Source organism: Lonchura striata, chromosome 10 (genome assembly GCF_046129695.1).
Source record: "Lonchura striata isolate bLonStr1 chromosome 10, bLonStr1.mat, whole genome shotgun sequence".
In the NCBI taxonomy this organism is placed as follows: domain Eukaryota; kingdom Metazoa; phylum Chordata; class Aves; order Passeriformes; family Estrildidae; genus Lonchura; species Lonchura striata.
This window is the reverse complement of record NC_134612.1, coordinates 9,100,938-9,113,048: the sequence shown is the minus strand read 5'-3', so window position 1 is coordinate 9,113,048 and position 12,111 is coordinate 9,100,938. Positions and strand designations below refer to the sequence as shown.

At 40.4% G+C, this 12,111-nt stretch overlaps 1 protein-coding gene across 1 annotated transcript in view; it reads left to right on the top strand.

Moving 5' to 3' along the window:
- Positions 1-10,982, top strand: part of FARSB (phenylalanyl-tRNA synthetase subunit beta) — a 36,023-nt gene extending 25,041 nt beyond the window's left edge. The window contains exon 17 of the mRNA XM_021553629.1: positions 10,704-10,982. Within this exon, the coding sequence (XP_021409304.1) occupies positions 10,704-10,855 (152 nt within the window). The 3' untranslated portion in view covers positions 10,856-10,982. The remainder of the gene's footprint in view (positions 1-10,703) is intronic.
- Positions 10,983-12,111: the final 1,129 nt, after the last annotated feature.

Sequence of the window (12,111 nt, the reverse complement as noted above, 5' to 3'; positions counted from 1 at the left end):
TAGGAGCTTCCTTTCTCTACAGTATCGATTCTCAGGGATTTCAGCTACCACTTGAATTTATTAATGTTTTGTTTTGGTTTTTTTACTAAATGTTCATGCCATTCATTCTTTTAAGGTAATGATCAACTTAGCAAAGCTGGCAGGTCAGCGTGTTTGTGTTCAGTGTGAAATGTGTACACAATAAATGCATACTAACTCCTGCTTCATTCACTAACTGACAGTTGTCTTAAAAAAAAAAACAAAACAACAAAACAGAAGTTGTACTCCCTTCTTTTTACTGCCCTTATTTAATTAAATGAAAGGTGTGGTGAAGTGTAGAAAATTTTAATTCCACAGTAAATCATAGTAATAGCTTCCCATTTAGTAAGGTTCAGCTGTGAAATTAGAGGTGTAATAGTTATCTCCATAACTAAGAACATCAATAAACATTGGCTTTTATAGTAATAATTACACAATAAACAACTTTAAAAGATGATTTAGACCATGAACCTCAATTCACAAGACAAGAGGAGGGAAGTCTGGGACTAATTCCAAGTTAGAGGTATGGAATTGAGCTGCAGCATTTATCTCTAGTGATCAGCTTAAATTGGAAGACTGAGCTATATGCAGATGTTATATTGAGCTTGGCATTGTTAATAACTGCCTTATTTTAAGAAACTGTAGCTTGATTGCTCTTAATGGCAATCCTGGCCTTTCAGCTGCCTGTCTTGGCAGCCATTGCATTGGTCACAAATGTCAGTAATTGTCTATTTACTCATAGATAACTAAAGGAAATGTGCCAATTTTACCAGGCCTCCATAGATCATTTCTGACATACTGGGAGGTATCAGACAATTCTTAATCCACTTAATTGGCATTCTTACAGGTGCCATTGCACAGTCTTTCAAATTACAAGTTTGTGGATAATCACATTTGTTTGAAAACATTCATTCTTAATAAAATACGTCAGCTGGTAATTCACTGTATTCCACTCCTGCTAGTTTCACTTTTGCCAGTTCTCCATAATTTTTTTTAACACCAAGGATCAATTTAGATCATCCACCTTGGAATACTGGCACCACATTAGCATTTTTCTAGTACTGCTGAATTTCCAGTAATGGAAGTCCAAGCTAACAGGAGCATGCAGGATATTTGCTCTGAGAAGTGCACCACAGTTCTGATGCCTGAGACTCCTGGTGCTTTGGAAACATCCTAATCCTGGTAGATGTAACCAGACATATTCTTCATTGTTTCAGTGGACTGGACAACACTTCATTCTACTCAATAATACCTCCCCCCCACCCTAGATGTAAACAAACATACATTTAAAACTTGCTACACTTCTGTATCTTTAGCCAGTCATGTTAGTAAATGAAAGTACTTTACCTACAATTGGTTTCCAATATTCTTAAGTCTTTTTAAAATGCTGTCTTTACTGCAGCCAGTAATCAATCTTTCCTAATTTTTTCAGTTCCTTGATGAATTTCAACCACTGTTAGTAATCACGTTTTCTGAACTGCAAATTATTTCTCTCATTTTTCTCTCTAAGGAACTTTCTGATTTTTGACCACTTTCATTTCAGCACTAAATATGGATAGAGTTTTGGACAAAAACATTGTTCTTTTTTATTATGAAACTGCTAGTACTCATTTATCAAATAAATTGTTCTTGAAGATCTTCCACTGTTTCTCTGTTTAGTCCCCTCCCTACCTCCCAGACAGCTTAATGAATGAATAGTGAGAGGTAAGAACAGGTGCTTTTTATTAAAAATCTGACTCATTTTAGTACTTTTAAATGTATTACCCTAATTCTGCAAGAGGTTTCAGAAGCACCAGCAGTGATCATTAAAATAGCTTAATTATAAATCATCTCACAAATTTGGATGTTTGTCACTAGCTCTTGTTGCTTTTCCAGTGTTGGCCACTACTTTGAGATCTGATTAATTTCTCATCCTTTTCTCTCAATTTTTCTGTAGTATCAAGGGAACTTAGTTACATGAAGAACAGTTCTAACCACTTAATATTGCATTAAATTATCTAATAAAGTAGGTGTGGCTGCTCACTTAATGTCCCTTTAATTGCCTATTATCTCTGGTGTCTCTCTCCTTTCTGTAATACAGGACTTGAGATTTATAGGAACTAAATCCCTATAAATTCGTGCCAAGCTTATTTTTGTTCTATCAAGTATCTTCCCACTCTGGTGTTAATGCCTCAAATTTGAGTTTAACTGTATTAATACCCAAGGAGATACCCAGGAAAGATATGAAACAGGAGGGTTGCCTATTTTATTGATGTAGCCAAAGTGAGAGTCCACAGTATTTGGAGTATCTCCAGATAAATCTGGTTTATCAAAATTTGGCAGTACACTGGCACTGGACACCTCAGAGGTGACTTGCTGTTGGAAGTGATACTGGTAGGCCAAGCAGCACAATTTCTGGCAAAACCCAGGGTGTGATTTTAGAAATAGGTCTCTTTTTTTAGCTTTGTGTTATACTGTTGATTTTTAATATGAAAAAGAGGCTCTCAGAGATGAGTTTGAAAAGGGTTTTTTCCTTTCCTGTGGTCATTTCAGCTCCTCTCTGAAACTTCTTGAATGTCCCTTCAAGCATCAACCCTTATCCCCAAAAATGTGTGTGAGTTAAAGTACATTATTTTAGCACAGTATGGTATCCCATAATAAGAGATTTGACAGGCTTAGACTTCTTTGTCTTTTAAACTTTCATCACCAAATTATGTTTGACGCACTTTTTTCCCCACATATGAAATAAGAGAAATTCAATTACAGAACAAAGGAAGTATTAGTCTCTCAAATCCAGAAGATTATTTTAGAAGGTAAACTCTTCTTTAATTGACTAATTTAGAACTATGTGTCCTGTAGTGGGAGGGGGGAAAAAAAATCTATGGCAACTGCAAAAACACTGTGAGGAAAGGTGTTAAGTCAGTTTGGGAAGAGACAGAATAGTCAGAAGCTATCTTCTACGGTCAAGCTGTCTTCTAGTGCCTCTTTTTGCAAGCATTAACTATTAAGGATTACAATATTTTTCTTCCCATTGCATTTTATTCTGACAGGTTAGGCTTGCTCCAAGGAGTAGTAACATTTCTCCTGACAGTTAAGGGTTTTCATTTCCTATCAGTTTTTGCCAACCAGAACCATCTAAAGCATTTGTGTTCCTTGAGCTCAAGCTGACAATGTCTTCTCCCTGACAACTCTTTGCTCTTCTGCTATTCCTTTACTGGAGAGGCCTCTTCAGAGTTTAATTCCTTTGGTTTTGCTCCCCAAAGGCAACTATCTTTTTTAATCACATATCATAACAAGTCTTAACAGATAAAAGTCTTCCTTGCATCAAGAATTTTAAATGTCTGACACAGCTTTGTGTTGTATAATTATAGATTTAGGTAGTTTCCAACGTTTTACATTTTTAAATAAAGAATTATTTCTTAATCATCAACTATATTTTCAATATTACAAAGCCTTCTTTATAAAACAAATTATTAATCCAAGGCATTAGCAGAAAGAGCAGGAATAGCAGAGCTCCTTTCTCAGGGTGAAGTTCTGGCTTCTCTGAAGAAATGCTACATTTGCCCATCCCTACAGCTCCATCTTTCAATTCCATTCTCATCTGCTCAGCCTGCTGTGGCTGGAGGCAGACTGAGCATGCATCTCCTTTCATTTTCACTACCATACTGATATTAATGTCACCAAATATGAACATGTGGATTTTATACTTTATGGTTTAGCAGTTCTTCAGTCTGGTGTGATTTTTCAACTTTGATATGAAGGCAGAGGGGTGGTGTTTCAAATCTAATCTTCCTTTTTTTTTCTTTTTATTTTTGCAGTAACATTTTAAACATGAATTTGCAAGATACTGGCTCAAATGTTTAGATTAGTGTGAAGGCAAGCTTTAAAGCTACCTGTTGCCCATGGTGGAGGAACTGACTTTATCTTTGCTTGTGGTGCATGTGTTAGAAATGAGCAGATACACAGATAAATGCTGGGCTCACCCTCAGCTCAGGCATTTCTGTTCCTGCTGGAGCCACGAGGCATTGCTTTGCAACACAAGCCTTAGTTGCTAAAACTAAGTGATGAACAGTTGCAGTGACTGCTGAGATTCATTGTTTAAGGATGTATTATTCCATGCCAGTTTGTCAAGTTGTTTTCTGAAAGGCATGAAATGGGAGAGCTGTGAAAGCACAACATGAGGTGGCTCTTGGTTATCTCAGTCGAGTCGCTGGGAGAGGAGGGCAGCTTGATCTAGGACAGGAGTGAATAAACAACTTGCAAACAAAATGTGACACACTAAAGTAGACTTGCAGCCTGGCTTAGTGCTGGTTCTTGTTATTCTCCAGTGCCTGTATGAAAGCAGAGCCTAACAAGCTAAAACCTGCTGCCTTGCTGTGCACACAGAGTGTGTTATATCCCCTGCCAGAAAGCATATGGCTTATTGTATCCTAGTTTCTGACAGATTCTGTTGTTTGCAAGGATGAATCATTCCTTTAGATATCCAAAGAGTGATAAAAGCACTCACAGGACACAAATAAATTAAGTTTTTTAATATTCAAAGCTTTGTGTTATCTAACTCAAGTGAAATAGCAAAACTTCTCTTTTTAAAAAAAAGTGAGCTTTATTTGGGATTAGGAATTCCTTAGTTTTATAGACAAAATAGCTGTGACATAATATCAGCTTAAGTTGCGACTTTTAGACAAAATATTATGTTTCAGATAAATGTGGATAAATCAGATAAACCAGCCTAATAGCAAAGATTAGCTGTGCAATGGTAACTCTGCAAAGCAACTAAATTCCAGTGGGGAGTTGCTGTTTCTCACAACTGCCCCACAAAGGCAAATTTTTGAGTATTATACACAAATACTGATTTCTAGGGAAATACATGGAATTTGATAGATTTCTTTCTAGATTTTTTTTTTCCTGCATGCAGCATTTAATAAGAGAACCCCAAATACCTGCATTCCTTAGCCTCATCATCCACCCAAGTATACCTTCTATTAGGAAAGGCAGGAACACAATGATTTTACCCAGATAATTTTAAGTGTGTGAGGCTAACACAGGTGAATAAAGAGGTGCCTCAAACCTACTGCATTCTTGAACCACTTTCTGACATCCAGCAACACCAAACAACCTCTGTTAAAGCTCCTGGGACATTCCATAGCAAGAAGGAAAAACAAATCCGGCTTATAGGGTTGTATAGGAGGGTTTTTATGAAATAGAAGAGTTAGTTTTCCTCACACCCTCCCTCAAATACAAATTAATAAGAACTCAGCCATTGACTTAGTTGTAATAAGAGAAGATGATTTACTGACTGACCAGTGCAAATCTGTGGATGATTCTCTGTGTTCCCAGCCTTATTGTCTGCACAAGGACTCTAATCCTGGACTCTATTTTTGGATATCCGGTGTAGCAGTCCAGGTAAAGAATTGATTGTCACTTTACCCTGTTCTGCTGTGCCCTGTATGAGGAGGCTTTTGGAAAAACAGAGGAAGAGATTAGAATGGAAGATGCCCTTTAGACAAGGACATATTCATTCACATCACACAGATATTGATTCTGTGATTTTTGTCAAGTGTTATTTATTTTCTTGAGAGGGGTAATTAAGGCACATGCCTTACATTTAATTGTACTAATTTGAATTTCCTGGTGTGTCACTACAATTAGGTGTGATCTGGGGGAAATGGCAATTGTTCTGTCACAGCTTTAGTCAGGATTTACAAATCAAGAGATTAAAGATGACAAATATCCAACTGATCCCAAAGTATGTTTTTTCTGGGCTTGAGAATATAAGGGAGAAGAACTGCTGACAATGTGCAACTTATGAGAACAGTTGGTCTCTCAGTATGTTCCAAAGATTTGAGATGTCTGTGATTTTAAGAATTAGCTGAAGGTAAATCATTCCACGACAAGATCTGGTTTTGAGCTTGTTGTTGGCTTGCATAAGGTTCTGGGAGCCTTTCTGTGCTGTGTTTATGGGCAGAAAGAGGGGGCTGCCTCTTAACACACTGCCCAGGCTGACAGTACCCCCTGACTCTGCATTTGATTTGCATTATCTGCCAAAAGAAGGAAATCAGTCCAAAGTGTGAAGAACTTGGTCCTAAAACCAACCTAACCTCACAAAATGAAATTCCATCCAGTGTAACACAGGAAAAGTACTTCCCCAGGTGAGTTGGGGTGAGGTAGTGAAAGGGAAGCTGGAGTCACTAAAGGGAGGAGAATTAAGATGAAAGACTACTGCAGCCAAATAAGCTCTGCTCTGTTACCTTCCTAAGCTTCAGCTTCCAGTGTTCCTTCAAATTACAGGAACAAACAAGTGGGTTTGAAGGCTTAGTGCAACTGCAGGCTTATAATACAGCTTTAATCTATTTCTTTTTGAAAGGAAGGGAGAGTAAGGTAAAGAAACTGTCCAAGGTGTTTGACAACAAAGAGTGCAGGGAACTTGGAGCCCTTTGAGGGTCAATTAGCCAGAAAATGTGCTAAAGACTACATGCTCTGTTGGATTATTGGCCAAAGAATTACCCCAAAGCAATCAAAGTGGCCCTGTTGCCTGAATACAGAAAGGCAATTATGGATTTTGAGGACATGCTACAGAAGCTTTAATTAAAGGTATTACTTCTACATCACTGAACATCAGAAATTAAATTCTTACTTGCAGCCACGAGAAGTAGCTTTTGTCTTTCCCTTGCAGGTAGTGTGTCAGCATAAGACAGGGCTGGCTTTGGCATCCCTTCTTTAGGAAGGTGTATTGGATTTCACCCCACCCCTTCTCCTAACTACCACTTACACACCTGACATATTAAGAGGTGGATTTCCACTGCTACACCTTCAGGCTTCCTCTGGCATTGTCTGGGTCTCTATCAGCAAGGACAATACAATCTCTGACAAGATTTCAAGGTGAAGTTTATGTAAGTTTGTGTGCAGAGCAGAAAGGATTTACTATGTCAAGAGGGATAAATCTGTTAGCTTAAAACAGAAGTTACAGTAAACTACAATTTTTAAATTAATTTTGACTCTCAATGTAGTTGATGGTACAACCAACCAGTTGCAGCTACAAGAGCAGCCTGTCAGGATAATTGCACAAGCAGCAAACACAATCTCTTCCTAACACACCTGCTCAGAGTGGGGCCTCCAGGTGTGATTTTGTGCCTCCCTGACCAGGGACAGTTTCTTGGGGACAGCCATGTTCTTCACACCCATGCTATTCTTGGATGATACTGCATAGACAGGCAGGACACACTATGGTGAACTGCTCAAAAGCTGCAGGTCACAGCTGCCAATGATTCTGGAAAACCTCCTTTTGGAATGCTTTGATGAAGCTTTAGAGTACTGGGCTTCAGATTCTGGTGTGACTTACACAAAGAAAGTAACAGTGTATGCATTTTTTGCTGACTTCTCATGTGTGCAAGTAGCTTCAGCACATCTCTTTCATACAGCCTTGACTCTCACTCTGAAGACTCTACTTCAAGAGTTGAAGTCACACAACACTGCCCAGCCCATAACACAAGCTTTGTTAGAAGCCCTAACCATCATTGTTATTTACTTGATAATATCAGAAACACAAAATTCAGATGAAAAGAGTCCTTACCTTTGTTTCCTGGTTATTTTGATGACCCTCCTGGTTTGCTGCCCTGCTCCATGGGTTTCTCAGGTCCTCCTGCAGCCTGTGTCTTGCCTCAGCACAGCAGGTTCCTCTAGCTCAGGTCTCCTTTTATGCTTGTGGTTGGTCAAAGCTCTCCCCCAGCTGCAAATGGTTGTTTCTCTTTCCCCCTTTCTGCTCAGGTTTTTCACGTTTCTTCTGAGATTTTTTTTTTTTCCTTCTTTGCTTCCCTTTCAATGTCTGAATTTTTTAACCTGGACTTTACATTTGCTCCAAATTCTAGTTCCATGGCAGAGGCACAAGGAGCACCCAGTCCAATGCATCATCCAACCTCCTTCCCTTACCACCTGTGTGGTCAAAGGAAGAGTCACTAAGATGAGGAAGGCTTTAGAGCCCCCCTGAGGGATGCAGTCTGGAGGCCCTTTTGGCAGGCAGGAATATACTTTGAAGCATTCTGTAGTGCAGCCAATTACCATAATAATGATTCCATTATGAACCAGAGTTCATAAACTCTCTGTAAACCTGTTTCTCAGCTCATGTTTCTTTGGTGCAAGAGCCATGTGTTGGCTGGACAGATGGGGGCTCTAAAGTTTTTAACAGGTTCCTTCATTTTTATTTGCTTATTGTCTGATCTTTTCCAGCCACAGCATTGTGCCCTGCAACTGCCATGTCTGCAGAGCATGGGGCACACTGGTGACTGCCCTGTGAAGCAGCCAGCATTTCAGGGTCAGCTTAACTAGAAATTGAGATGTTGTTCGAAGATCCCATTTCCTGTGCTTTAGGGACCTAAATATTCCCCCTTGATATTAATTATATATTTCCCTCTTTGCTGCAAGGAAGTGCAAAGAAAAGTAACATCATGGTCCAGCATCAGTTGCTGCATGAGATGGAAAATTCTGCTCAGTGTCTAACCATGGCCTGGAGCAGCATGTTTGGAACTCACTGGGACTGGGAGACCAACAACTGGTGATGGATAGCAGAGCATTTGTTGTGTATGAAAACAGCATTTGTCTCACACAATGGGAAGTGGCACAGATCTGGGAAACTGCCCTTGTTAGATTGAGTCCAGTATTATTTTAGACCCCATCAGATAGCTACAACAAGTTTAAAAATAATTATGTCTCATGACATAACTGGCTCTAGATGTGCAAGAAGATAAAATAACTTTCCCAAGACTACACAGAAGGAAGCTCAGAAGAACAGACGAGTCAGACTCAGATTTTTAATTGACCCTATTGTCAAAGCTCTTTTTTTCCTATAGATTTATAGAGGGGTACCACTATGAACTGCTTGGCTCATGCTCTTGTGCCAGTTCAAGCTTACAGTCAAGTGTCTAAAAGAAAGTCTCTGTTTGCTGCTCATATCTTTGGTACAATACCAGCATTATTTACAAATAGGAAAGCCTTTGCCACTAAGTAAAAGCCAACTTTATTTTTAGGTTATGTTTTCACCCACAATCTGCAGAGTGATCTGTATGTGTGACATTTGACTCTTTTCTAAATTTGTTTAATCTTATTTTGAATAGTGCAGCCTGGCAGTGGCAAGTGACTCTTTGGCTGGAATCATGTGCCAGTAGCATCCAGGGTGAGGTAATTTCACTGTTGTACATCCAGTGTAAGTAGTCAATTTGTGCTTGTAGCTAAGACTGGAACTGGATGATTTAAAATATTCTGCTTCTGGATATTTTAAAAACAGCCTTTAAGCAATGTTACTGTGGTCATATATTACTGTGGTCAGATTTCAAAAGGTGACCAAAATTGGAGTGGACATGGAAGTTAATTTGCACTTGCAACAAGTCTGGCAAGAAAAAGACCTAATTGCTGTTCTTGTAACTGCAAGTTACAACTACAAATCTCATAGGAGACACTTCTTAAATGAATTATTTCCAGTGGGGAGCTAACAGAGAATATTTCTGGGCTTGACCACCAGTGATCAGAGTATCATGAAAATGCTCCTGAGGTTTGAGGTTCATTTGGACATTATTGCCTTTTTAAGTAGCTTCTTGTACACACAGTAAAATGTCCTGGGCTGATCCTGAACCTTAAGTAGCATTTGGTGGAACCAGAGAGTAAGTTGCTGTCGGGAAATTCTTGTGATCCTTTTGCAGAGGACACTGAAGGCAACAGCATTAACAACAGGGTGGAAGAGCTTTCTGAGGATTCAGAATATGTAGGGTTCAGTGGCCTTGTTTCATCCTCTCCCCTTCCCCTGGATGTCACAGCAGTGCCAGCAGCACTGCTCACGGGATGTCCCACGCACCATGCCTTGCTTCCACACACTCATTTGGAAAGTGGTGCTTTCAGAAGGAGCAACTGGCTGGTCTGGTGTGGGTTTGTCTTTTAGAAGGACTGTCAGGTAAATATGCCACTCACCTCAGGACAGAGGCCAAAAACATGCAAGTTTAATTGCAATAGACAAGTTTGAACACAGTGCTGGTAGAGCCACCACACACAGGGAAATTCCTGGGTAGGAAAGTCTTTCCATGAAAAAGTCTGCACAGCTGCTACAAGTTCTTCATGGCAAATCTAACTACTTTTTTAGGAAGAAACTTCCATGTAACATTTAAAAACTGGGACCTGGTTGGAGGTACGAGGAAGATGATCTGTGGCTTTCTTTGAGTGTTCATTGTTTCACAGTTTTGTGGTGTACAGAAAAATGCTTAAAAAGTTCTTCCCCAGATGAGGAATGCAGGTTGTTTTTAATTATGTGACAGGCAAACAAGGGTGACATGCCTGCTTACCCTTTATATGACAGCAAGCTTTATTTCTTTAAACAGACTAAGGTGGGAGACTTTCAGATGTTAAATAGCCTAAAGGCTGCAAAAGTTCTTCATTTCAGTAACCCTCTGACTCAACTGTGCTAATTTCTATTGCAGGAGGAACTTAGTCAAAACAATTGGAGTGTGAAAAATGCCCACGCTTTGGGCTTTACATTTTATTTTTAACTCACTGTTTTCTCATTCTCTATCAATCATGACAACTCTTAATGCAAGAATGTGAGAGCCCCTTCTGAGCATCTCAGCACAGAGAACCATTTAATACTGAAAGCTTTGTTCTGCACGTTAAATGCCTATTGACTCCTCCGGCCCAAAGAAATATTGATTTTTCTCTCACTTTCTTTACAGGCACGGCTTTCTTTCCTGGTCGCTGTGCTGAGGTCTTTGCCAAAGGTCAAAGCATTGGGAAACTTGGAGTCGTACACCCTGATGTTATCACCAAGTTTGAGCTCACCATGCCTTGCTCTGTCCTGGAGATCAACATTGAGCCCTTCGTGTGAAGACACGACTTTTATCTGCGACAGCCGTCCGCTGTCACACGCAGCACCCTGTCCTCTTTTGTCTGCCTCCCAGGGGACATCCCTTCTGCTTTTATGTTCCAATAAACAGAAAAACAGATAAAACAGATCCTGTCTCCCTGAGTAAATGTGTTCTTTGCAGTGCAATCTGGCTGGCTTCTGCAGGGAAGGAATGTGGGATCTCAGACAAGGCTGTGCCCTCAATGCTTTCAAAGGGCAGGGGGGAAGAAACAAGTTGGGTCAAAGCCCAGTGTTTTACAAGAGAAATGTAATGGCAGAGCACATGATTAGTTTTCAAAATCAGAAATGTTCCACAGACACAGCTTCATACTGTAACTGATTATGGCTGCATAACAGGAATCTCATTCTTTTCTTACTGCATGAAATAAGATAATTGATTAGAGCAAATGTTGAGTGAATGTGAGCAGAACTAAGGAGTTGAGCTTTTATTCTATACGGTTGTCATGTGCTCATCAATGGCTGGGGGAGGAAAATAAACTTGTTTCATGAAAACCAGAGCCATTTTGTAAGCAAGATGTGTGTAATATCTGCTTGCCTGCTCCAGACATAACTGTTGGTCCTTTATCATTCTAAATTCAGAAAGAGGAGGGGGTGGAATTACTTTTTTTTCATTGTTAATGTCAGCCTAGCGGTTTTTGAAGCTCCAAACCAAATGGGGAAGTGCATTTAAGAGCATATGCCAGTGGTGTTTTGCATGAGTAGCAGAGAACTATCAAAGCCTTTGTCTGCCTGAGGCTGGCGTGTTTGTCTGCAGGAGTGAGCGTGGGCCCGCTGCACTCCCAGCCCCACCAGGGCTTTCTGGACCCCAGCTGTGCAGCAGGACCATGCAGCTTTTGGGCAGGGTTACTCTTCTGGCAGTTCTACCCCTGCCAGTACATGAGAACCTCTCATGGGTCAGGCTTTTCCTTCTAGGTGGCATTCTGGCAGCAGTTGTGTCACAGCTCGGTGCATTGCGCCTCTGCTCTCTCTGAAACTGAGAAGCTCCATCCAGCATAGCGATGCCCAATCCTTCCTTTCCAAGTGGGTGGTCAGCTCAGTACACTGAAGCAGCTCTTGCCTGGCAGCCTGGTGGAGCTGGCTGTCCTTCCTTTGCAATATTATAGCCATTGCTAATGCTGCAGGGCAGCAACAGCCAGTGCTTTGTGCTAGGCCGACGCACTGTGGCTCCTTTCTGCTTTGAGAGCCAGGAGTGCCTGTCCAGGAGTGGCCACCTGGGA